General features: G+C 38.9%; 2 protein-coding genes across 7 annotated transcripts in view; one reads left to right on the top strand and one right to left on the bottom strand.

Annotated features, from left to right (window-relative positions):
- The window catches only part of tnca (tenascin Ca), a 29,623-nt gene extending 8,756 nt beyond the window's left edge, over positions 1–20,867 (top strand). The window contains exons 4-29 of one of the 5 annotated variants that reach the window (XM_010796191.1): positions 65–328; positions 423–538; positions 1,686–1,839; positions 3,244–3,513; positions 5,556–5,741; positions 5,836–5,925; positions 6,129–6,392; positions 6,689–7,090; positions 8,002–8,430; positions 9,095–9,370; positions 10,709–10,981; positions 11,146–11,418; positions 12,084–12,356; positions 13,027–13,326; positions 14,339–14,611; positions 14,881–15,003; positions 15,518–15,661; positions 15,779–15,898; positions 16,516–16,659; positions 16,746–16,876; positions 17,547–17,679; positions 18,046–18,197; positions 18,840–18,936; positions 19,025–19,186; positions 19,698–19,861; positions 20,350–20,867. In XM_010796191.1, the coding sequence (XP_010794493.1) occupies positions 65–328; positions 423–538; positions 1,686–1,839; positions 3,244–3,513; positions 5,556–5,741; positions 5,836–5,925; positions 6,129–6,392; positions 6,689–7,090; positions 8,002–8,430; positions 9,095–9,370; positions 10,709–10,981; positions 11,146–11,418; positions 12,084–12,356; positions 13,027–13,326; positions 14,339–14,611; positions 14,881–15,003; positions 15,518–15,661; positions 15,779–15,898; positions 16,516–16,659; positions 16,746–16,876; positions 17,547–17,679; positions 18,046–18,197; positions 18,840–18,936; positions 19,025–19,186; positions 19,698–19,861; positions 20,350–20,460 (5,324 nt within the window). In that variant the 3' untranslated portion in view covers positions 20,461–20,867. Of the gene's footprint in view, positions 1–64; positions 329–422; positions 539–1,685; positions 1,840–3,243; positions 3,514–5,555; positions 5,742–5,835; positions 5,926–6,128; positions 6,393–6,688; positions 7,091–8,001; positions 8,431–9,091; positions 9,371–10,708; positions 10,982–11,145; positions 11,419–12,083; positions 12,357–13,026; positions 13,327–14,338; positions 14,612–14,880; positions 15,004–15,517; positions 15,662–15,778; positions 15,899–16,515; positions 16,660–16,745; positions 16,877–17,546; positions 17,680–18,045; positions 18,198–18,839; positions 18,937–19,024; positions 19,187–19,697; positions 19,862–20,349 lie in introns of all 5 variants that reach the window. The other 4 variants (XM_010796190.1, XM_010796192.1, XM_010796194.1 and 1 more) reach the window with 4 other exon arrangements.
- LOC104966875 (secretory carrier-associated membrane protein 1) overlaps positions 1–25,339 on the bottom strand; it is a 397,416-nt gene that overhangs the window by 360,754 nt on the left and 11,323 nt on the right. The gene's annotated exons all lie outside the window — the stretch shown is intronic.

Genomic DNA, 25,339 nt, shown 5'->3' with positions numbered 1-25,339 from the left:
GTGGATTGAGGGCGTGAGAAACTGTCAAAGAAAACACACCCCTCCTTTCTTTCTTTTTTTCCAGTGTCTCCTCCGAAGGACCTTACTGTAGGCGAGGTCACCCCTGACACGGTGGACCTGAACTGGGAAAACGAGATGCTGGTAACAGAGTACCTTGTGACATATGTGCCCACCAGACCTGGTGGTCTTCAACAAGAGTTCATTGTGCCAGGAGACAAAACTGTTGCCACCGTCAAAGAGCTTGAGCCTGGCATCGAGTATCTGATCAGTGTCTACGCTGTTCTAAGCAACAAGAAGAGCATCCCCGTCAGTGCGCGGGTGGCAACAGGTATATGCTAGTTTATTGTAAAAAAAAAAAGAAGATGTAGGCCTATCCTAGCTACCAATAATCAGTAAATAATGTATTTTTTTCATCCCTGCAGTGCTTCCAAAGCCAGAGGGTTTAATCTTCAAATCAGTGAGAGAGAGCTCTGTGGAGGTGATGTGGGACCAGGTGGATATCTCCTTTGATGGCTGGGAGATCTATTTCCGCAATACGGTCAGTCTGCCTATCTCCTTTAAAGGCTTGCACAGCATTTTATTAAGCGACAGGGGAGAATGTGATAAAGCTCCTCAAGCTTATTGGAAGTCTCAGCAAAACATGGATTTATTTCAGTGCTAAAATTGCTTTGACATATGGGAAAAACCTCAGAGAGGGCAAGTCCGGATGTCATAGAATTGCGGGTAAATCTGCTGCTTAGAATCCCAGCCAGTAATTCTTCGAGAATAAGTTACTGTGTCAGCTGATAATTCAGAAGCTTTTTCACATTTTGTAGCTGCTGCAGAGTATTAACCTATTTCTATATACAGTATGCATATCTTCTCCTGACCATGTTCATTTTGATATTAGGCTTTGGGATGTCCACACAACCAGTCTCTGTACTTTCACATTCCTGTGTAGCGTGTTGATTTGTTTTGCATTGATGTGCCAACAGTGCTAATTTGTTTGCATGCAGCTTTGTTTTTTTGTATGCTCTCTACCTGATTTCTAACTTATTATTACAATAAGGAACTTTAAACATGAGTCGCAAGAACTGGTAGTGTGGCCTCTTAAGATTTAACTGAGTAAATATTACCCCAGGTTGATTTCTTCTGGAAAAAGCTGATTAGTTGCACATGTTCACAACAAATGCACAATAATAATAATTCAATCCAAACTTTAATTTGACAAAACTCTAATTTCCCTATTTCAATTCAAATGTTCAAAATATAAATATATAATTGTCACTGCTGAAGAATACACCTTGAACTCAACTGCATGCACACAGAGAAAGTAATGTCTTCTCTACCATTACTCAGCATGTGCTGTCACATCACAATGTTTTTTTTAAAATACATATCAACTTAAAGGAAATAATTATATATTTTTAATAATGCATTTATTTGTTTCCTCGATTAGATTTAGACAATAAAGATCCAAACCGCTTTGCTAACTTTTTGAATTTTGAAATGCCAGCATAAAAGCTAGTAAGCATTTTCCAAACAAAAAATGCCTTGACTCTAGATAGTAACCTGCTGGATGTAAACTTGACCATAGTTCAGCCTACTGCAGTTAGTGCATGTTAACCTGTTTTTCTCCCAGTAACCTATGTGCTAGTCCTGAACCGGATGTTTCACATTCGTTTGTCCATTATGTATCCTTGCAGAAAGAAGAAAATGGAAAAATCGTGAGCACCCTTCCACCTGATCAAAACCAGTTTATCCAGTCAGGACTTGGGCCAGGACAGGAGTATGAAGTCTCTGTTAACATCATCAAGAACAACACAAGAGGACCCCAAACAACCGAAAAAGTCATGACCAGTGAGTTTGTGGCTGTAAACTTAATTTATTTGTGCATTATTAAGAGTGAACAGGTGAGATTAGATGTTAAAAATCATGCAGTTTCTACCTAAATCAAAGTTCAGACTGTATGATTATGTAATTTCTCTGTTCCCTATGGCAGCTTTTAACAATTTGGTACTAAAAAAACCTTCCCTTTCCTCGAGCACAGAGCTAAAAAAATACATTAATGTCAAAGAGGGAAATTCCATGATGAAAAGAAGAGTAATAACAGGAAATCCCTTCTGGCTTCGTCCATCGTACAAATTTGAGCTTAAGAGTAATAACTCGGACAAGTTAAATGTCAGCCTCGCATGATTTTTCATTTTCACTAAATCTTGCTTTCAGCTCTTGTCCTCTGCTTGGTGAAGTTTTATAGCTGTGTTACTCCATACATTAGGTTTTTTAAACGCTTTAAGTATGCAATCGATATGTCACGCCAGACCAAACAACTTTCATTGCGCATGGAAAAGCCATTTAGTTTAGACGTTGGTGTGCTTTTGCTCTCTGGGTAACACGCCATTTCATTTCTGATGTCATTTATTTGTCTTGGCTGAAACTAGACACAGCCCCCATAAATGAATAATAGAAGTCCCGTTAATCCTTTCAGACCCTTTTCACCCCCAGTTGTCTGTTTAACAGTGAGAAAAGATACCGCCCCCACATGTTAACACAGGAAATGTGTCAGGCAGTAAATATAAAGCCAGACTGAAAAGGAAGCACATTATATTTCATTAAAGCCTTTTCCCAAGTTGATCCAACTTATTGCTTCATCTTATAAGAGAGCCAAGTTCAGGCTTATGAGAGCTCTTTTATTTTTAAAGGCTCAAAATACCATGCCAGGAGTGACAATGTTTGTGTTTAATATTGATCTCACACCAATGTAAGAGATTTTGTCTTGATTGTTTTTGAATTCTACTATTGGCAGTTAAAACATTCCTACAGAGACGCATTCGATCTTTGCTGAGAACAACTTTGCAGACCCTTATCTGCTTGATACCAATAAACTGAATGATTGCATCATTTGGGAAATAAGCTTATTTGCTTGCTATCAAATAGAACTACTCCACTCTTACAGTTGTCTTTATTACTTTTCATCAACAAATGTAAACTTTTTTTATAACAAACAGCACTAAAACTTTTTTTAACTGTTTACTGAAATATCGGTCTACCAGTTTAATATATTTTAAATATATATATCTTAAATATTATGGTTCCCCTTTAGTGTTAGAAATGATTTATTCTGCACATTGCAGATATATGTATGACATCTTTTAAGGACTGTCAACCGAATTCTTACTTAATTGTAAGTATCATAATGAATCAGACATTTCTCATGCATCCTTTCCCCTGACCCTTTTCTCTCTCACCTGAATCCCTCCCCAGAGATTGACGGCCCCCGGCAGGTGGAGGTGAAGGACGTGACGGACTCCTCTGCTCTGGTCAGCTGGTCTCTGCCGGTGGCTCCGATGGACAGACTCACCTTGGCCTACAGTCCTAGCTCTGAGCCTTCACAAGAAGCCATAGTGGGGGTTTCCATCCCGGAGACTCAGTACAGCATTGACAGCCTGAAGCCAGACACCGAGTACACCGTGTCGCTCATCTCCAGGAGCAGAGACGTCTCCAGTGACCCTGTCATCGCCACGTTCACTACAGGTAGGCTTATGATCAGTCACTGCAGATTTACATCTTCTTTCATTCTTAAGCTGCACGTACAGTATTTGCTTGTGTGATTTGCATGACATAATACAAGGCTATGTTTTTGTATGTCAACAAATCCCAGAAAAAGACCAAAACTACACATTTATCCGACTTAAGTATCGTGTGTGTATATCAAATAATAATTTATACCTACCTCCTCTGTGCCATAGAGCTCAGTTGTTGTTCTAAAACTATTAGAAATACCTATTTGAGCCACACTGCTACCTTGGATGACATGTTCCTTTATTATCAGACAGTAGATGTGTATTTTGAATGTATGTTATTTAGACCTAAATACACTACAGAACCAAATGTATCCGAATCAGGTTTATTACCAGGTAGGTTGACACGTACGAGGAACTTGACTTGATGTCATGGTGCATACATAAAAGTAAAAAAATAAACATTTTAAGAAAACTATAATAACATTACAAAATATTAAAAATAATACAAAATATAGTGAAATGTAACAATATTTACATAGAAATAGAATGGAATAAAATAGGAAATACAATTTGGCCCCATTTTAATTGGCCCCAATAAATGCAAAATGTCCTCTTGTTTGATACATTTGTCTAAAAATACAGTCACAGGCTGTTTTAAGTTATAACCAGTGGCGTTTTTATATGTACAAAAGTGGTGGGGCACAATAAACTTAGATGTCTTCTATATATAAGCTTCTGCAGTGACGTGCAGTGAGGTTCGTGGCTGGTGACGCACTGGCACTTCAGGTTTACAAATATTATGTTTTGACCTAAATCAAAATATAATATAATTTTCAAAAGCTTTTTTAGTCTGATGCTTCGATTAATTTTAAACAGACTGTTCAACAAAAGGATAACAAAAAAAGGTAATTTTATTATTTACATATTGAATTCTTCTCTCTTAGTAAGATCCCATTTTTAATAAAATTGTGGTCAGATGAAGGCTATTTGCCTATCCTTCTGGACAAAAATCTCTATTACTTTTTTGTAAAAGTCCTCCTTATCTTCTTGTAGTTTCAAAAGTCGAATCATAAATCTAATCGATAGATTAGATCTAATCTAATCGATAGATTTATGATTAGAAAATTATAAAAGTAGGGTAGACATGTGGATATTATCCGGCTGAACAAAGTGTGCATTTATCTAACAGGTACGTTTCCCACAGATCTTATTTCGAGCTATTTTCTAAAATCCTATGGAGAAATCTCATTTCTTTTTTGTCGAGGGAAGCCATGCTCAGCTTACTTCCGGGTTTTAGGACGCATCACTGCACCTCTCTTGTCTCCTCTTCACACACCACACTTACTTACAGCCAATCAGCTCTGAATTAAGTGAGATGATGTATGGTGGGGATGGCAGCTCACTGCCCCTATGGACATTATTTTTTTGCTACACACATTAAATAGGACAATACTCTGAGCATGCGCAGTGTAGTTTTTACAGTCACCATTCCCGTAGTGAAGAGGGAGGGGCATGATCGGGTTTTGTCCCACATGGCTCTAAACAGCTCAATAGGCACACACTGTAGACACTAATTAGAATAACACAGACTAAAACGGTAATGTAAAGACGAATCAGATGATTAAACATGATCTTAAAATATATTTTTTATATATATTTTTATTTATTTATTTGTAATCATTATTTGTAATACTTTCTGCTGACACTAGGTGGGGCTGTGCCTAATGACCAGTCGCCACTGGTTATAACTGACTTAAAAAACTGAACTATCTCAGTAGACCCCCTTTTCTAGATTAAACCATTCAGTAGGAACCAGTGGGTTGGAAATATAATAAACATAGGATAGCGCATGCTAGTCCGTGGATATATTGTACAGAATATATATCCTTGTTTAATGATTTGAAATGTGCACATCCGTTTTTACACTGCAATTGGATTGGCCCAATTTCCAATATTTGCCGAGATAATAAAGTAAATGTCTAATAAATCTTAAGTTTGGGATCATAAGGTGGATTCTCCTAATATGATTGTAAATGTATTTACGTTTATCAGCCCTGGATGCACCCAAGGACCTGAAGGCCGTGTCACAGACAGAAGAGAGCATCACCCTGCAGTGGACCAACAGTCAAGCTGATGTTGGCAACTATCTGGTGAAATACACTCCCCTCTCTGGAGCCACTCATGGGGAGGAACTGTTTCCTCGAGGGCCAGGAGACACCACAAAAGCTACCATCACTGGTGAGTGATACACATACAATAAACACAACCACATATGACTTGTGTTAGTCATACCACCTGGTCATTAATGTCCTCCCATCCCTCTGTGCGGCAGGGCTGAAGCCAGGGACGGAGTACGGGATTGGTGTGACGGCGGTGAAGAATGACAGAGAGAGCTTCCCTGCTACTACAAATGCAGCAACTGGTGAGGAGAGAGCAGCTGTCCAAACAGTCCTTCTTCACACCCCTTCATAAATACACAGACAACCATGTTTGTTGATACAAATTGGGTGATGAAATGAAACTAATGGGGGGGGGGGGGGGGAAACGATTTTTGATCTGTGCTGAGCATGCTGCAGAAGTGAGAAAGATTTACCATCAGAGGTTTTTGACACTTTCTTGTTTTAGATATCGATCCTCCCAGAGATTTCAAAGGAATGGAGTCAACAGAGACCTCCCTCACGCTGAGCTGGCAGAAACCCCAGGCCAAGGTCGGTGCCTACAGTCTGGTGTACGTCTCCAGGGATGGACAGGTGGAGGAGGTGGAGATCCCGCCCACTGAGACCAGCCATGTCTTGTACAACCTGATTCCTGGAATGAGCTACACCGTCACTTTAGCTGCTGAGAGGGGGCTCAAGAGGAGCACACCGGTCACATTATCTGCAACCACAGGTGGGTAGGGAACAATTTTACCATCATACAATCTTGAGAAAAAACGTTTTCAAAGAGGAATGATACCGATTTATTTGTGCAAAACCATTTTATTTTTCTGTTCATTTTTCATTCGTGTTTATAATCTCAATTGTAAGTCACTCAGTATTCTATTGGTATATTTATATGCTTAAAATAAGCTAAACATTTAAACTTAACAGATTTGATGATTTAACTACCAAGAAACACAAGAAATGATATGCACTTGCACCAAAAATAACGCAGTCTGGATTTGTGCCTTTTTCCCCCCCTTGTAGCCACTTTCACATTTTATTTAGCAGACTCAGACGACCGTGATCTAACGACTCCATCAGGCTCGGAGGACAATGTCATTAGCTTTGTGCATTTAGATCCCTCAGAGTCCCAGTTTTCAGTTGAGACGGAGCCCGAGGATGAGCATGGGAAGTTGACTATCTCGGGCATCACGCCTGACGGATTTGACCTCTCTTGGGAACTGAAGACTCATAGTGTCTATGATAGTTTGGCCGTAGAATATAAAGACACTCAGCGGTTATGGGATGTGAGAGAAGTCCAACTTCCCGGAGATGCCACTGGCTTTAGAATCGAGGGACTGAATGCATCGAAAGAATATCAAATAAAACTTTATGGAAATATCAATAGCCAAAGATCTTCGCTACTTGAAGCTGTTGCAGTCACAGGTATTATACGCTTTACTTTTAGTTTATAGGGGACATTTGATCCTGTTTGAAAATGTCTCCTTTTAGTGCAAAATGTTCGTTCGAATAGTTGCTTGCATCCGAATAGCCATATGACTTGCATGCTGGTTTCTCATTATTTTAGATTCTCAGCAAGAAGATTTCATTTTGTCAGAAGCAACCGTCCTCGGTATAGTCGTTGGCATGAGACAGTATGAAGACAAACCCAACATAGATGATATTATCTTAACACTTATCATCTCATGAGCATTCAATACTGTAGCTTAAGGTTGCTGCCAAACATTTAAATACAAGAAGAAATGAACATTGGGAATTGGTGGGTGTTATGTCCTCCCTGAGCCATTGACGCCTTCAGATGCAACAGGTTTCAATACTCGATCTGTCCCAATTTCTTCCTGCATTTGAGCTTTGAAATGCAACCATTTTGCTCTTTGAAAGCTAAGTCCATCTGCATCATTTATCGCCTTCAATCGCATTAACAAGACCAGTCTCAGAAGATGTCACTCGCATGTCAATCAAGTGACTCAGACCAGTTATTCTTTTGGACAGCAGCAGCAGAAAAAAGCCTATGCATGGCTTTACAACATATTTGAAGTCAACTTTGTACTTCCACTCTGATGGACTACTCAGATGCTTCAAAAATTAATAGCACTGACTCAAGTGCTATTAATTTCTCAGCTGATGCTTGATGATAAACTGTGGGCCTGGAAAAACATGGATTAACCCACAAAATCTTCACAAATAATGTAAATGAAGGACGTAGCTTCAAGCGGAATAATATGAATACTACAATAACTTGTATTCTTCTTTTTTACCCAGTTTCTTTTTCACAGGTTTTCTTTCAGCAGAGCCGGTAACATATTCATTATTTAACCTGCTTTTATTCACTGTAGCACCCAAACCTACCTCTCCAGATGTTCTTATGATGAGCGTCAAAGATGCTCCAACAACTGCTCTGGATACTGAAGCAGTTCGAAACCCAGATCCCCTCCGTCCCCTAAACACTTCTGATACTGAAGTGATGAGTTCTGGGGCTGAGCCTGAGAGCTCCATCCTGGAAGTATTGGGAGACCTCACAGTCAATGTGTCTTCCACCGGCTTAAGCCTGGCGTGGTCGGCGCCTGACGAGGCTTTTGAAAGCTTTTTGGTGGAGCTCAGAGCTCCATCAGGGCCAACAGAGGCTCATGTAACCACCACACTACCAGGAAGTGTGAGAAAGGCTGAAATAGAGGGATTGTCCCCCTCCACAAAATATAATATTACAGTTCAAGGGCTGGTGGAAGGGAAGCGGTCTTTACCTCTCACAGTTTTTGCTACCACAGGTACATGGAGCTAATATTTCTTCTTTTGTAGGCATTTACCACCACCCATCATCATCCTCATCCCATCCATTGACTTTTTATGTTCTCATATTTCAGGATGATTGCACAAACTGTTGCTGTTTTATTGTAAAATACATTCATCTTTTTTCCCTTACATTCCTTTGCTTTACTTTTTTCATGGCGGAGTATTGGGGCCACAAAAAAAACGACCAAGATTTGGATTAATATTTCCAGAAAAATTCCTCACATTTAAATAAATAAAGTCTTAAACTTTTAAGATGAAAGTCCTGATATTTTTAGGGAAAACATTTTATTTCAAGAAGATAGTTCTGATATTTTATTATTAAAGTTTTTTTTACAAAAGAATGACACCATAGTTAAAAGTGAAAGTAAAAATATTTTGAGAATAAATTGTATTATTTCTAGATTAAATGCATAATATTCTAAGAAAATTGCAAAAATGTTTAAAGTAAAAAAATATTATAACTTTTTTCTGGTGATTTTTCAACTTTGTTTCTGTTTTGGTTTGACTTCCTAAAATCTAAAACACTTGTTTTCTATATCAGTGGCCTAAGTGAAAACATTTGCCTTTTAAAAGCTTTTTGAGAGATTTACAATCCATCTTTCCATTCAGTTGACCCGCTCTGATCTGTCTATCTAGCAGAGGAGCTGAAGCCCATGGTGGGGAACCTCACCATCTCTGACATTACATGGGACGGCTTCACTGCGTCCTGGAGCCCCTTGGGCGGGGAATTTGAAAGCTTTGTCATTGAGGTAACAAACTTGGACAATTTCGAAGAGAGCCAGAACCTCAGTCTGTCCGGAGATGCTTTCAGCCTGGGCCTCTCCAGACTCAACCCCAACACCAGCTACATGGTTGGCCTGTTTGGGATGTATCAGGGCTCCTTCCTGGAACCCGTGTACACTGAAGCCACCACAGGTACCTGCAACTTGCAGTGTTGCAGTGTTTTTGTCCTTTAACTCTTTAACTTCCACTCTTTCCTTTTTTTGGTTTTTAACTTTCTATTTTAGTCCATGTCTGTGAAGCATACACTGACACTAGAACCTCTGTGGACCATCCACACCTCGCTGCATGAAATCAGAACAACATAATAACCTAATTCTGTGTTTTTGTCATCTTAACCAACATGCCGTGAACCATTCTTTACCCTCCAGCCACTGTTTCTGTCTAGCTGAGAGAGGGCAGGGTGATGGACCCATGCCGCATCACTGAGCAAAGCAAACGCCCCTCAAATGTTCACCCTTACCCCGAACGTCTTCCTCCATCCCAGTTACAAAAGTGCATGAAGCCCCCTCCCCCACTTCTTCTACCATCCCCTGCATTGTGGTGAGGTTTGACGCTGATGTGCTGCAATGATTGCAAAAGCAAAACCAATAACTTTCACCATCACACGCCTGTCACACCATGACAGCGTGACCATCTCATTTCATCCCATCAACACTCATTCAGTGTATAATTGATTAACCTTGAGGGATCATTTGCTCATGTATGTGCACGTCAATTTTAGTGAGTTCATTTAGTCTTTGTGAAATAGTTTGTAGAGTTTGATGCAGAACGTCAAAGTAAATATCCTTATTTCCTTTTGAACTAATAGGTGGCAAATAATTCAATCTTAATCAAGACCGTTATTAAGGTAAAAAGCTAATAATATAATGTGAGGTTAACAGTAATGCCACATTGTTTTACATCTGAAAGATGGGCTATTTTATCTGCTGCATGTTTGCAAAGCAACTGACTGATTTGTGACTGCATGTAAAAAAAAAAGTGTAGCTGTCCTCTTTGAATTGCTCTGGTGCAACATTATGCAGAATTTGTCTTGTTCATAATGTTAGGACATCAACTGCATGATCAGACCTCCCTGTACATGCATGACAAATTATTTTAATTTATACTATTCAATTTCTTCCTTCGCCAGATTTTCAATTTTTTATCAACACTTTTAAACTTGCAGGCAAGTCATCTTCAGCTAGTTTCCCTTTGCCATTACATGTTTCTCCATCTAACTATTATCAGTTTTTCAATAAAAGCGATAGGCGTAACTGGTTCAAATTCAAGCTCCTAAGTTAATGTTGATGGCAGAATAAAAGCATGTATTTAATCTTTTAAGCTTCAGGAATAACAACTTGGAGGGTGGTGAGTTGTCTGTAACGCTATACACAATTCTATCAAGCCAACCATTTCCTACTTCAATCAGAATGTATTCTGCAAAAATGTTGCAAAACAAAATGAAAAACTAATAATGATTTCTCTCTTTAGTGCATCTACCAGTGCTTGGAGAACTTTATATCTCTAACTTAACGTCAGAGAGCTTTACAATCTCCTGGAACGGCACTGATGGCAAATTTGATGGTTATATCCTGGAGATAATTGATTCTGATTGGCTAACGGAGCCAAAGGAATATAACATTTCCCACAATGCAAAGTCCCATGACGTCAAAGGGCTCAGGCCCACCACTGACTATGTAGCCTACTTCTATGGGACATACAAGGGATCCCGAACAAGTGCTGTCAGTATTGTTGCATCAACAGGTATTTTGATTTCTTTTATTACAAAGGAAAGGGTTCAATATTATTAGTTTTTAAATATTCTTATTTGCACTTTAAAGTTGAGTTGGGCCTGGTTTAATATAGACTCAAACATGCTTTCTATGTCAATAAATGAATATATCTTATATTTTTCTCTCCCCTTGTAGCTGAAGAGCCTGATTTGTCCAGGCTAGTTGTTTCAAACATTACCTCAGACAGATTTTCTCTGTCGTGGCGGACAGGAGAGAAGGCTTTTGATAACTTTATAGTAGAAGTCAGAGAGTCTGCTTTGCCCTCGCAGGCAATGGGGCGCGCTCTGCCCGGAGACGTGCACTCCACAGTCATGGCCGGGCTCAAAGCCAGTACAAGCTACGACATAAAGCTGTACGCCAGCGCTGGTGACCAAAACACACAGCCCCTGTTTGAAGTAGCTACAACAGGTACCCCTCACATGTAGGCCTGTCATGATAACTACTTTTGTTGGACGATATTGTAAAAGTCAACTTTATTGCCAATGTGTGATCCAAACAGGGAAATCAAAATGCTATTTCCCACCGTCCCAAAAAATACAAATTTAGGAAGATATATAATTATTGGCGTTAAATAATATTGTAATTTCAAGGCCATTTCTGGCCACTGATATAAGCGAAGAGCCCACTTTGACTTTAACAACTAACTATTTAAAATGTTCAGACATTGAAATATATAAGTTGATAACATACAAAGATCAAGTTTATTTCCATAAATCGAACAATAAGTTGATCATAATTAAATAATTGATCTCATGTGAAAACCATAAAGGATATTTCCCTATATATATAGATAGATAGATAGGTAGACAATAAGCTGACAGCGTAAAAAGGAACAAAATGATTGATTTTAGTCAATAAGACAATATTGTGAAAATGATTACTGTAACATCTACATATTCTACATTACTGGATTATGTACAAAATATCAAGGTGATGTCATTATATCGTACAATTCAAAGAAAGTAATTATCGTGACGGGCCTAATTACATGCTTTCTTTTACACTTCATGTACCAACCACATTGTGATTTAGCAGCACAACATAACTGAAAGGCTGTGTTTCCTTCTGTTCAGAGGACGTACCACTGTTGGGGCCCCTAGCTGCTTCATCCGTGAGCCCACATAACCTCAGCCTGTCCTGGAGCACTGTGTCAGGTCACTTTGATGGCTTTGTTATCCGGGTCAGTGACCCTGAGCAACAGTCTGATACACTGGAGTTCAGACTGCCTGGTGAAGCCTGTAACTTAACGGTCTCTAACCTGATGGATGCCACGGGCTATGATATTGAACTGTACGGTATCTCTCATGGGCGCCAAACTGCCACTGTATTAACCCACGCCGTCACAGGTACGACGTATTTTACTCATATCTTAAACTCTTCAGTTGGTTTTTGATCAGGTTTTTCATAAAAACTCTTAATGGAATTAAGTATGTTTTGGTCTCCTGCTATACCAAAATGACTATCTTAATGCATTTCAGGCCTAGGATCCACAGATAACAAAAAAGTCCTGCATTAAAAAAAATCAGTACTTGTTAGCCAGAACTGTGGTAAGATGCAGCAACACTTATAGCCATTAGATGACTGTGATTTGCTTTGTCATTTTTGTCATCAACGGCTTTAAGCATCTTTAACATCTGAGAAATCTCACCGTTATTGCTGTACATTTTTGCTAATTTTCACCCTTTTGGTTTTGTGGCTCCAGACAGGATGTGGAATTTCAAACGATAGGTTACATACTTTTTTTTGTCATTTTTATATATTGTAGAACTACATAAAACTTTATGACGCATGCAAAATGTGCCCTTAATGTGTTTCGGCCCTCAATTTCAGGGGTATTCAAATCTGATTTTCACATCTTAAACTTCATTTTGCCTCATTTAAAACTCAAGAAAAGGAACAGCTTTTATTATATGCTTTTGCAACCATTGCACACATTATCCACCTAATAGGAAATTGTTCCCCTTCCCACATGTGTTCCCTTCTCACAAAAAACAAAACAAACCCACTCCTCTCCAGCGCCTTTGCCTAGAGTGGAAAACTTGAGCATTTCCAGAATCACCCCCTACGGCTTCCGTGTATCGTGGGAGGTGAAGCAGCAGGAGGCTTTATCCCCCTCTAGTGGCGGCTTCAGGCATTTTCAAATAGTGGTGACAGACTCCGGCTGGCTGCTGGAGCCTCAGGAGTTCACTGTGCCGGGAAACCAAAGTCACCTGGACATCTGGGGCCTCATCACCGGCATAGGCTATGAGGTCAGGCTGACCGGGGTGTCAGAGTCAGGGCTCCTCTCTCGGCCTCTCACTACAGTGGCTGTGACAGGTACCACACAGTGCACTGCAGGCCCCTGCTACTAAAGAAGTGTCAACTACCTATTCTGAAGTTTCACCATTACAACTTGGCAGCTCCATAAATGGCATAATTTGTTTATATAAATGTTTTTGTGTTTATATAAACTATAATACTAGAAGTTAAATTTGATTTAACAAAATGTGCTTGGGGATGATACATTTGGTAAACTGCCATGTTTTCAATGGTGAGGCTTCAGCTCCTGTACTGTTTGTCTAATCCTAACTCGTATTTAAAACAAATCTTTTTCAGAATAATCTCACCTTTCTTCTGTTTTAAGCATTTGCTTCGTCACCGGGGGAAGAGATGTGGACCTCCGCCTGTTTTCTTCTTAACTCGAAAATATGAGCAAGCAAATTAGCTTGTTTTCATATTTTAAAAGTGTTTTCCTTCAGATTTCTGATTGGTGCTACACAGACGTCTTTGGGCGTCTTTTTAAAGTAACTCCCACCATGCTGCTAACTCATGCTGGTTTATTTATTTGACTGGAGTGAATATTACAAAAGGATCAGACTTAGGAAAACACTGATTAATCAACAAGACATTCTCGGCATGAAATGTCAGTTGATTTATTTTCTCTTCTCATTTGTTTCATCGTCTTTGAATGCACTGAATGCATCGAGGCTGGCCTTGAAGACGCATGGGGACCTTGTCTCAACTGGTGTTTGCGAAATCAAACAAATCCTTTAGAGCCTTTAAAGGACTTTGACCCTGTTAACTGACATAAATAAAGGTTTACAAAAAGTATGTTGTCTTTTCAATTCCCCCAAGCCTTTGTAGCCCGTGTGCTGTGGTTTTAACTGATTTACACTAACGGACGCCTCAGCATGTCGGATTGGAGGTGACAAAAAGGCTGGAATATAACCCTGTCTTCCACCTGGACACCTTCTTGCCTGATTGCCTACTTCTTCCATACTTCAGAATTTGATGAATATTTCTGGGAAAACTTCAAAACTTCTGCATCGTTTTCCCCCTGTCTAATCAGAGGCTGAGCCGGAGGTGGAGCATCTTTTTGTGTCGGACACCACGGCTGACGGTTTTCGTCTGTCATGGACGTCTGATGAAGACTTGTTTGACAGATTTGTGATCAAAATAAGAGACAGTAAAAGACTAGCCCACCCTCACGAGTACAGTGTCCGCGGTGATGAAAGGACCAAGGTTTTAACTGGACTCATGAGTGGCACCGAGTATGAAATAGAGCTTTCCGGTGTCACATTGGATCGACGCTCACAACCTATTTTCGGGGTTGCTCAGACAGGTATATAAAACCACAGCAGTGTGCCGTTTAAGACTAACTACTAAACCTTTTTGTGTGTGATCTGCTGCCTGATAACTGAACCCACAGTCCAACTAAAAATCTTTATTCCTCATATTTAGGCTTAACTCCATGTCCAATGGAATGGTCTTTTGGGATTCTTCATGTTTATAGCTTTCCTCTATTTACGCAGTGTTATTAGCCATATTTTCCTTCATTAACTTTTCTTCTCCTGCTTATCCGTCTGCACATTTCTATTTGTACTTTTCTAGGCCTCAGTACTCCAAATGGACTGAGCTTTTCTGAAGTGATGGACTCCTCAGCTGTGGTCCACTGGTCCATGCCTCGCTTTCCAGTGGATAACTACAGAATCACCTACGTGCCCTTTGAAGGAGGTAAGAGGTCAATCTATGTTTTTCTGTTTCTATAGATAATGGCGGATATAAATCAGTATTTCGGGTCTAGATTTGAATATATTTACCTTGTTTAATTTTGTTATTTGATATTGAAATTATAGTTTACGGCAGTTTCAAGATTCAAGGCTTTTATTGTCATACATAGCTACAGTGTAGTTATGTCAATGAAAATCTTAGGTCACAGGCTCCACCAACAGTGCAACACAATAAAACAGATCAAATAGTGCAAGTAAATACAAATAAATCGAAGTTGAAGGAAATTAAGCCTTGTTAGTGGCATGGCTCGAGGGAGTGTGTACTGTCAATCCACCATTTTGGTTGAGGCTGAAACATCTCAAGAACTATCCCATGGATTGCAATAAACTGTAGTGAATACATTCTACAACAGAGCTTAGTTATAGATAGAAGAATGTAGGTAAACCGTCAAATCCATGTACAGTATGTTATTTGGTTATTATTGCAGGACCCATATTTTGTTATGTATCTCCTGCAGGAAGCCCTCTGATGGTGACTGTGGATGGCGACGTGTTCGAGGCTCTGCTGCCCAATATGAGCCCTGGCAGAAAGTACCAGGTGACTGTGAGTGCTATGAAGGGCCTGGAGGAAAGTGACCCCAACACTGACACTGTAATCACAGGTTGGCTTCTTCGTCTTCTTCTTCTTCTTTTTTTTAAAACTTGTGCGTGCCTGTCTGTTGATGACGTTGGAGTCGGTTCGTGGAAAATGTAATTGTTCTTGTTTGTGTGTCCTGCAGCTCTGGACAGACCTCAGGGCCTGACTGCAGCTAATGTCACTGACACGTCCGCCCTGCTGCTATGGCAACCGTCTGTCGCCAGTGTGGATGGCTACATCATTACTTACAGTGCTGACTCGGGTGTGTCTCTGTTCTCATTTATTTATATAGTGCATGCAATATCCTTTCATTTAGTCAAGAAGCGGAATTAGTTCATCTTTAAAACCCATCTATGCTAATAGATCGTTTTTTAATATATTTAGCAGGATGAGGAAATGGCACAACCTTTGTTCTCATTAGTTTAAATTATTTAAATGCAGTACAGAAGTATTTTAGGACAGACTTTTACATCGTCATAATTTTTGAAAAATAAGTACAAATGCATTCTACAGAATATTTTTATATTATATATATATATAATATATTTGTTTTTTTTAATGCTTCGGTTTACTTAATTTTTTATTGATATTGAATTGATTCTACTATATTACTATCGTTATGCACATTGGTCTACTTTTCCCAAAACTGTAATGAAACATATAGTACATACATACAGACTATAGTACATACATCTTTAACCTAAAGACCAACCATTTTATCATGAGAAAGTTCACTTTACAGCCAGTAATAGTTTTTATCAATATAAAAAAAATGATTGAACGAGTGCAAAGGGTTATAAACATACAACCTATGACTAATTTTGCTTTATTCTGATGATGTGATTTGGATTATTGACGTGGGAGTGTCCTTCCTCTCAGTGTCCCCCGTGGTGGAGCATGTTTCTGGGAACACGGTGGAGTTTGAGATGGGCTCTCTGGTTCCTGCAACCCACTACACAGTTGGAGTTCACGCTATGAGAGACGCTCAGAAGAGTGACCCTGCTGACACTGAATTCACCACCGGTAGGCTTGTAGAGAGAGAAAATGTGTAAAAATGATTGTCTGTCTTGAAGGAATGCTAAATCCACGGTGTGATTTTGTGTTTTCAGATGTGGATCCTCCTCGTGATCTGAGGGCTATTAACGTCCAAACTGACGGTGCGACTCTCACATGGAAACCTCCGCAGGCGGCAGTGACTGGTTACATTCTCACCTTTGACTCTGCTGATGGAGTAATCAGGGTGTGTACATTACTGACGACACTGAGGGTTTTGGGTTTAAACAAATACAACTTTAGACCGCATAAACTCACTGTTACTGAGGTTTTCCAAAGCACACCATCAGGTGTTGGATTCATTTCCTACATTCTTGGTAGCTATTGTTTTTCTTCTCACCTGCCTCTCAGGGATACTGTAATAATCACTCAAAGAAAAGCTGAAAATATTTTTACTAAGGTGTCCATCATGATTCAAGAAATGTGACATTTTATAACAATATTCCTTCAAAAATGAAAATGCCCTTAAATCCTTTGTAAACAGGTGTGTAATATCTGGTATGGATTATGAGTCACAAGGTCATATGACTATTGAAAAGAAACAAGACTTTTCCATGAAAATCTTGGACTCAAATTTTTTGTCTAGTAATCCTAAATGCCTAGTCTAGAAATGCTGTTGTCATTGGGTCACATGATACAAAAATAATTAAGGCTTTTCGATACAAATCAGCAGAATTTTTACAACAGAATAACTCTAAAATCCTAGAAGAAGGCGTGTCCTACTTGTACAGTGTTGCATTTATTTTAGTTTTCCATACCAAAATGAAATGATGTATGTTTACATATTGCAGTCAACTCTCCAGTGTGGTCTTGCTCTCTGTAAATGTTTTTTTCTCCATGTGTGTGCACGGATTCAGGAAGTGGTGCTAAGCCCGACAGCGTCCTCTTATAACATGGCTCAGCTCACCGACTCCACAGAGTACAATGTGAAACTTCAGGCCATCGCTGGACCCCAGAGGAGTCGTTATGTGACCACCGTCTTCACTACCAGTAAGGACCGAAAGAAACACGTGCATGCTAACACTGTCTCCCTTTTGCTTTTCATTATTCTTCTAAAAAGTGACGTCATTGATGGTATTCTTGTAGCAGTTAAAGATCTGGTGATTTTTTTTTTTTTAAAGCAACCCTCCAGATGCACTTTGAAATATATTACCTTTCCTAGCGCAGATTCCTTCCCTTCCATTTGATACTGCACCTGTGATTATGTTTCTTTCTGTGTCACAATGGAAAAAGCTTTTTTTCCGTTCTTCTCTTTTTCAAAACGTTCTTTCTTTCCAAAGTCCATACTCACTCACGACACTGTATACTGTCTTGAAGGTTATCCTGCTAAGATGTCTTTTTAATGTGTGCTGCCAGTTGGACAGTTGTACAGACACGCTAAAGACTGCGCTGAGATTTTACTGAACGGAGAGACGACCTCTGGGCTGTACACCATCAGCGTGGGAGGAGAGGAGAGCCAGCCCATCCAGGTCTACTGTGACATGACCACAGACGGAGGAGGCTGGATGGTGAGTGACTCAGCCTGCTGGACTCCATTCAAAGGCACTTTTGCAACCTAGACTGGCAAAAAAATCATATTGAGAGAAACAGTCATATTTAATGCAATAAAGGCATAAAATGCTGCTTTCAGACTCTCAAACGTTTCCCAGCTTTTTTCTGTTTTATAATATTAAAATTAAAATCTTTGGGTTTTGGAATTGCAAAACAAGACATTGAGAAACTAGGATGGACATTCCTCACTATTTCCTTTTTATAGGCATGGGAAGGCACGTTTATTTATAAAGCACATTTCAACACCATGCAATTCAAAGGGCTTTAAAACAAAAACATTGAGACATAGTGCAAAAGAAAAAGCTTATAAAATGACATTTAGAAAAAGTCACTAAAACAATAAAAATTAAAACCAGCGATATAAAATAACCAAATATAAGTCCAGTGTAAGATATGAAAAACAATTGTTTAATCTAGAAAACAATCAGCAGTTTAATCCATAATGAAAATAATTGATCATTCCAGCTGTAAAATTATATTGAATCTGACATTATCATACTGGCTGTTTTCTCTAATAATGATAATCAGAAACCATGGTGACCTTCGTTGTTCTTTGTTATGATTTATATAATGCTGTTGTGACACTCTGTCCTCTTCAGGTTTTCCTCAGACGGCAGAATGGAAAGCTGGAGTTCTTCAGGAACTGGAAGAACTACACTGCTGGCTTTGGAAACATGAGCGATGAGTTCTGGCTGGGTACGAGCTCCCGTCTTCTAGCCTCATCTCTCTGTCTTCCTCTTCTTACTCAGTACCTTCACAACTCACACATATTATATTACTCCAGGTCTTTCCAACCTTCATAAAATCACAAATTCTGGCCATTATGATCTGCGAGTGGACATGAGGGATGAAGGAGAATCGGTCTACGCTCAGTACGACAAGTTCACGATTGCAGAACCAAGAACCCGCTACAAAGTCTACATGGGAGCGTACAGTGGAACAGCAGGTGGGTATTAGTTTAAAGGATAAGATTGCCTTTTTGTGGATTACACCTATTTGTGACTTTTCTTACGCCACCTAAAGTGGCGTAAGAAAAGTCACCTACCAGCGTCACTAAAGCTCATTTATTAACACTTTATATCTTGTTCGGTTCATTTGTAAAATAAAGAACTGCAAATTGGGCTTCATGTTACAAGCGTACATATAATATGGCACACACATCTTTGTATAACCAAACCGTTATAGTTTTATACCTCAAGTTTTTAACAAATTAACTAAACGAGATATAACGTGGATATTTAGTAGACAGATTGTGTTAGCTTTGGCAGCGCTAGGCTAGCTGGTTTCCCCATTTTCATTCTCTATGCTTAACTAGGCTAATAGTTCATAATCAGCAATACATTCTTGAAGGTTTCCTTTAGGATACGCCTCTATAACACAATTTACTCAATCTTATCAGACTGCTTTTAATGAGTAAACTCCCGTTCACATGAGCTGTGTGTTGATATGTTCACCAGGGGACTCCATGACGTACCACCAGGGTCGACCTTTCTCCACCTACGACAACGATAACGATATTGCTGTCACCAACTGCGCCTTGTCCTACAAAGGAGCCTTTTGGTATAAAAACTGTCATCGTGTCAACCTCATGGGGAAATATGGGGATCTCAGTCACAGTAAGGTACGTGTGTTTTATTCAAGTCTCATGTTATTGCTTTCTTGATAAGGGAAACATTTAAAAAAGATTTGCGACATTAAACATTGAAGGTAAGAAAAGGAAAGTAAATTCACATATTAAAAATCGTTCAGTCAACATTTTTGTTAAGGTTTACAAGCCAGTGGTCCTTCAACAGTGGGGCTATCTACCCCTAGTTCTTTGTACTGGCGATATAACTTGCTATTAAAAGTATTTTAAATCATAATATAGTATTCTCTGATTTAAAATACGGTATTTTCTTACATTTCTGAAAGGAAATGGGTGATCTACATCAAATATTCCACACTCTTCCCAACATTTCTGACTTTTTTGGAACTGTTAGCTGTTAGGGGTTGTTAAGAAACAAATCAGATATTTATTTGTGTTGGATGTACGGTGCAGGGGAACAGCTGACATGTCAGATATGTCTCTATTGAAGGCCTTTGTACCATGATTTGCGTTCTTTTTTGCAGGGGATCAACTGGTTCCACTGGAAGGGCCACGAACACTCAATTGAATTTGCAGAGATGAAGATTAGGCCGGCTAACTTCAGAAATGTGGAGAACAGAAAAAAACGATCATAGACTTGTGTGAACCCCCTCCTCATCTCCGCCCCATTAGTCATAAATACAAATGTTTAATAAAATACTCACGAAACAAAAGACAATCACACTGAATGTAATGACAACATTTCCACCTAAGAAGCAAACAGTGTTTTGTACAGCCATCCCAGACTGGCACTGTTGGTATGTGTGGTTATAGATATTTGAAGGCAGCACTAAGTCTGATGAGCGTGAATGGACATGCACCACATGTGTTATTTGGATAAACATCTGTAGTGAGGAATTAATTGTAAAAGTGTGTAAATTCATCCACTGATCAGCAACATGTCAAAGGCACATAGTCAGAATCACACCCCACAAGACATTATGAATAAATGTTGAATCAGTTAAATCCCTCTGTCAGAATCTGAGGTATTGACCAGGATAAATTAAGAGAATGATACATCATATTTAATATACTGAAAAATAAACGTATGTAATGTAAAACCAAGAGACCGTTTGGAGACCACTAATGCCACTACATTCATATTTAAATGTTTAAAGAAAGATGCTCTGTAACCTTCAATACAAATAAAAAGGATAGTTTGATAAAAGTCTGTGTGAGCTGTTCTTTTAATTTTTATAAATTAGTCTTCATCTTTTTCATAGTAGAGTCCTTGCCAGCAGATGGCAGTGTGTACTCTCTAAATGTTCTATGTGATGGATTGTATGTTGCTGCGTAATGTATTTTAGAAGTGTATTTTACAGAGAAACCAACTATGAAGTGTCAAAAATAATTGGTCTTTAAAAGCAGCAAAATAAGTCCTTTGGAGGGTATTAAAGACTTTATTTAAATGCAACACTTTTATTTTAATGTGAAAAATGTATGTGGTGTTTAAAAAAGTCTTAGATTTTTCAGGTCCAAACTAAGTTAAGTGCACATTTTAATTCAAAAGAAAATCGGTTAAATTCAAGTTATTTTTATTTATTAAACATTTGTACAACAGCAACAATGCATGATGAAGTGTAAAGTATAATTTTCTGGATTATACTTGGGTATTTTATGCATTTATTTCATAGTGACCCCACTTACTGGCTTTGGAGCAGCCTAAAATGTCTGAACCAGGATCCAAAGTTCAGTTTAAAATCAGGGTTATCTTTCTTTTTTTGCAAGTTGAGCCTATTGTGCAAGCTGCACCAAGTTTAAATAAATCAATATGTTTACTCTTCAGTTGTCATCCAATCCAACTATTGCATTGCTCAACAAAGACAGAAATAAGAGTTTTAAATTAGCCATGATTTAATTAAATATGACCGATCTAAGTGTCCTACTTGTGTTGTATTTTTAGTCATTTTAGTCTTGAACAGGTGGCAGTGTTCAGATCCTATCTCAAGTTGGATTTCATCTGCAGCAACATGTCCTCTTTGCACACGTCTCTGTTTGTTTGTTTTGCAGACCAGTTTAATGGGGACATGTTGGCCTTTTGCATCCGATCCTCCTGGGGGTCAGTGTGCATGTTTGGTCCTATCATAATCACAGCAGAGGTTTTTTGAATATTTTCGTGCTGTTCAGAGAAGCCTGACACTCTCAGCTGTCGAAGGATTAGGGTGTTGGAACATTTAGTTTGAAAATGACAATGAGGAATGAGGAGATGTCGGCTGGCATGGAGCGGGGAGTTTTCCCCATGTAGGTTTAGAAATAACTGTTGGCCTGGATTTCTACCTATGCAAATTGTTGAGATCAAATTTCATCCTGAGACGTTTCTAAATTAGGACCCTGAGGTCAAGAGTCAAGTGTGTAATAAAGCCCCCCAGAGTAACAGTACTCTTAGAAATCCCAAGTCTACCCCTCAATGTTGAGAAGGAGATTATACAATTGCCTGACACTCATGTTTGTCAAAATCAGCTCAATATTCCCCCTGACCCCGATCACCTCCTGTTGTCAGGTGGACAGATAACAGCCGATAACAGCACATGTTAAGAGATTATTAGTATTGTGAGGGGTTCACTTTGTGAGATAACTCCAAATCAAGGAACCAGAGAATGAATCAAGGAAATGGCTAGTTATTAGGTTGCTAATGTTTTTAGACCTGTGTCTGTTGGTGGTTTGCCAACACTTTGGTTGAAACTGAAATATCTCAACAAATATTTGATTGATTTGAATTGTGTGCAAACATCCATGATGCCCGGAGGATGAATGACTTTGATGATCATCTTTTAAAGAAAAAAGATTATCTTGCCCAACTAGCAGGTTCTCATTTGGATTTGATTTACGTCATGTTTGGTTCAGCATTCATGATCCCAAGAGGATGAATAATATAAAGGTTAATGATCCCTTACTCTCCATCTAGCGTCCATCATCAGATCAAAACTTGCATTTCTATTTTGTGTTTTTATATCACCAGAACTACTGACATTTCCATCAGTCTCATCTCTAATTCGTGGATAGTGCAAATGTTCATTTGAAACAACATTTTAAAAAAACAAGTAGTTGCAGCTTTTGCCACTTAATCTTGAACCCACTAAATTCAAGGTTTAGTTATTAGTGATCTAAAACAGGGTTGTACAATGTGTAAATTACTAAGTGTTTTTTGATTTTTTTTCTTTTGCATGTTTTTCCTTTATTTGCTAGTGAAAGTGGAGAGAATTCTACAGGAAATGTGGTGATAACACCTTAATACAATCTCAAAGTTCATTATAGTTCATTAATCATCCTAGAGAGCAAAAGCACAAAAACACTAGAAACCTGCTGAATCACAGTTACATATATATATTTCCTAGAGGCTGATGTATCCTTCACTCAGCAGGCTGCAGCTGAAAGTGAGACCTGCCTTAATTCATGTGAACCAAAATTAGCCAACCCTTCTAGGAACTGACATGATGTTGCTACACGTTGTGATACTCTCAGTATTTGCATACTGTTATATCATTGTTTACACAAAGAGCTGCCTCAAATTTACACAGCTAACTCTCCTGCTGTTGCAACGACCTACAGAAAATCTTTAAAGTCTGTTTTTATGCAGTAATGCAATAACATTTTATATGTTTTGTGCATTGTCATGTTTAATAGGGTGCTGTTTCCCCAGCATACAGAAAAGGGGTTCTAAAGTATTCTAAAGACTGTAGTTTACTTCATGGGGTCAAAAAAGAGGCGATGAAAATGGGATTTCCGTATGTGCAAAGGTTACTGTGTTGCCTAAGAAAACCTGTTTGCATTAGTCACGCCATGCAGCCTCGCTGAAGCATGCTGCTCTGCCATTAATCATGTTTTTCAAGGAAACCTTTTCCCAAGAATCTGTGCTATATTTGAATTGGCTCTGCTCTCAGGTGCAGAGTCCCTGGCACTGTGTGAACATGTATCTAAATCATCTGTTCACGGCCCTGTCAAAGCACACCGCACTACTTTCCATCCTGCCGTTAAACTTATGTAATTGAAGAATCTGTAATTTCACGCCCAGTGTGATTATTCTGTGCTGAGTGAGTTTCTCGTGCATGTGCTCTGAATTGCAAATGAGTGTGGCATAAAAAAACACGCTGCAATTCTATATATTAGGATTAGGAACAGATACTAAACCTAGTTTGGGGTATTTTCCATGTTAGTTTTCAGGTTTACAAAATGTTAGATGCTAAAAAAAAGCAAATAAAATAAGTTTGATTCAAAGCTCACCGTAAATCATGTGACATTGCAAACTCAAAACTAACTTTAAACTGTAGGCAATGCACACACTGTAAACTATAACCAAACATTGGATTAATAAATAATATACAGGGTGTCCGCGGGGTCTTAAAAAGTATTAAAAGTTGATAAATCAATTTAACGAAAATTAAAGGTGGGGTAGGTAAGTTTGAGAAACCGGCTCGAGATACACTTTTTGTTATTCCATGGAATGCTCTTAACATCCTGATAGCAATGAATATATTAAGTGCTTTGACAAAAAATCCATTAAAAAAAATTCATCTGTGGAAGCCGTAGTACTGTAAAAAGCACGACCAATCATTTTAGCCGGCCCGGCTAAAATAGAGTGGCGAAGTCACGCCCATCTACTTCCGGTCCATGGGACCTTATTTCGGAAAAATAATGTATTGAAGTCAATGGAGAGAGAAAACCAGGAGAAAACGTATCTTTTTGATTCCGTTTGGATTGTGCCATGAATTACACATATGTTTGTCAAAATTAAAAAATAATTTCCATGTCAAAAAAGTCACAGTTTGTCGTAAAACTGTTGAAATATAAGACTATGAAAAATACGCAACTAGAAAGACTACAAATCCCGGAATGGCGTAAGTGATGTCACAATTGTTTTCCTCCACTAAGAGATAGCTAAAATCAGCGCCATATAGATATAATCTATCTATATGCCGCTGGCTAAAAGAAGATAACTTTAACAAGATGCCTGTTTGCTAGAACCAGTTATCATAACAGCAATGGGTCTTGCTCGTTCTTTCGCTTCCCGTCTGATGAAAGAACCAGGAGTGGCTGGATCAAGTTAGCTACCTAGCTAGTAGCTAGCACGTTAGTTAGCATTACAGCCTTGTCATTTGTATTAGCCTTAACATGAAGTAACATCAAGTAACCCAACATGTTAAACAGTAAGAGTAGTATTCATATTTCGTGAACCCTTTAAAGGGTACTGTCACCGGTGTGATCATTCTATAATACACCATTTAAGCCCGGGGGAGAGATGCTAACGCTAGCATCGGCGATCGCCGATCTTTTCTACTTTGTGCTATCTGCACAAATGGTTGACATTAAACATTAAAAAGACCAGGCAGTTCAGAGAGAATCAAAGGAAGGCAGGCAGGCAGCTTTGCATGACATTCTTCTGGACGTGTTTCATTGTGATGATAGTGAGGGTGAGTCAATCTGTTTGTTGGAAAGACAGTAGTTGAGTGATTACTGAGAGAAAATTATTAAAAGAGA

The sequence above is a fragment of the Notothenia coriiceps genome, unplaced genomic scaffold (genome assembly GCF_000735185.1).
Source record: "Notothenia coriiceps isolate Sejong01 unplaced genomic scaffold, NC01 NC01_scaffold00037250, whole genome shotgun sequence".
NCBI classification, from domain to species: Eukaryota; Metazoa; Chordata; class Actinopteri; order Perciformes; family Nototheniidae; genus Notothenia; species Notothenia coriiceps.
This window is presented reverse-complemented; position numbering and strand designations above follow the sequence as displayed.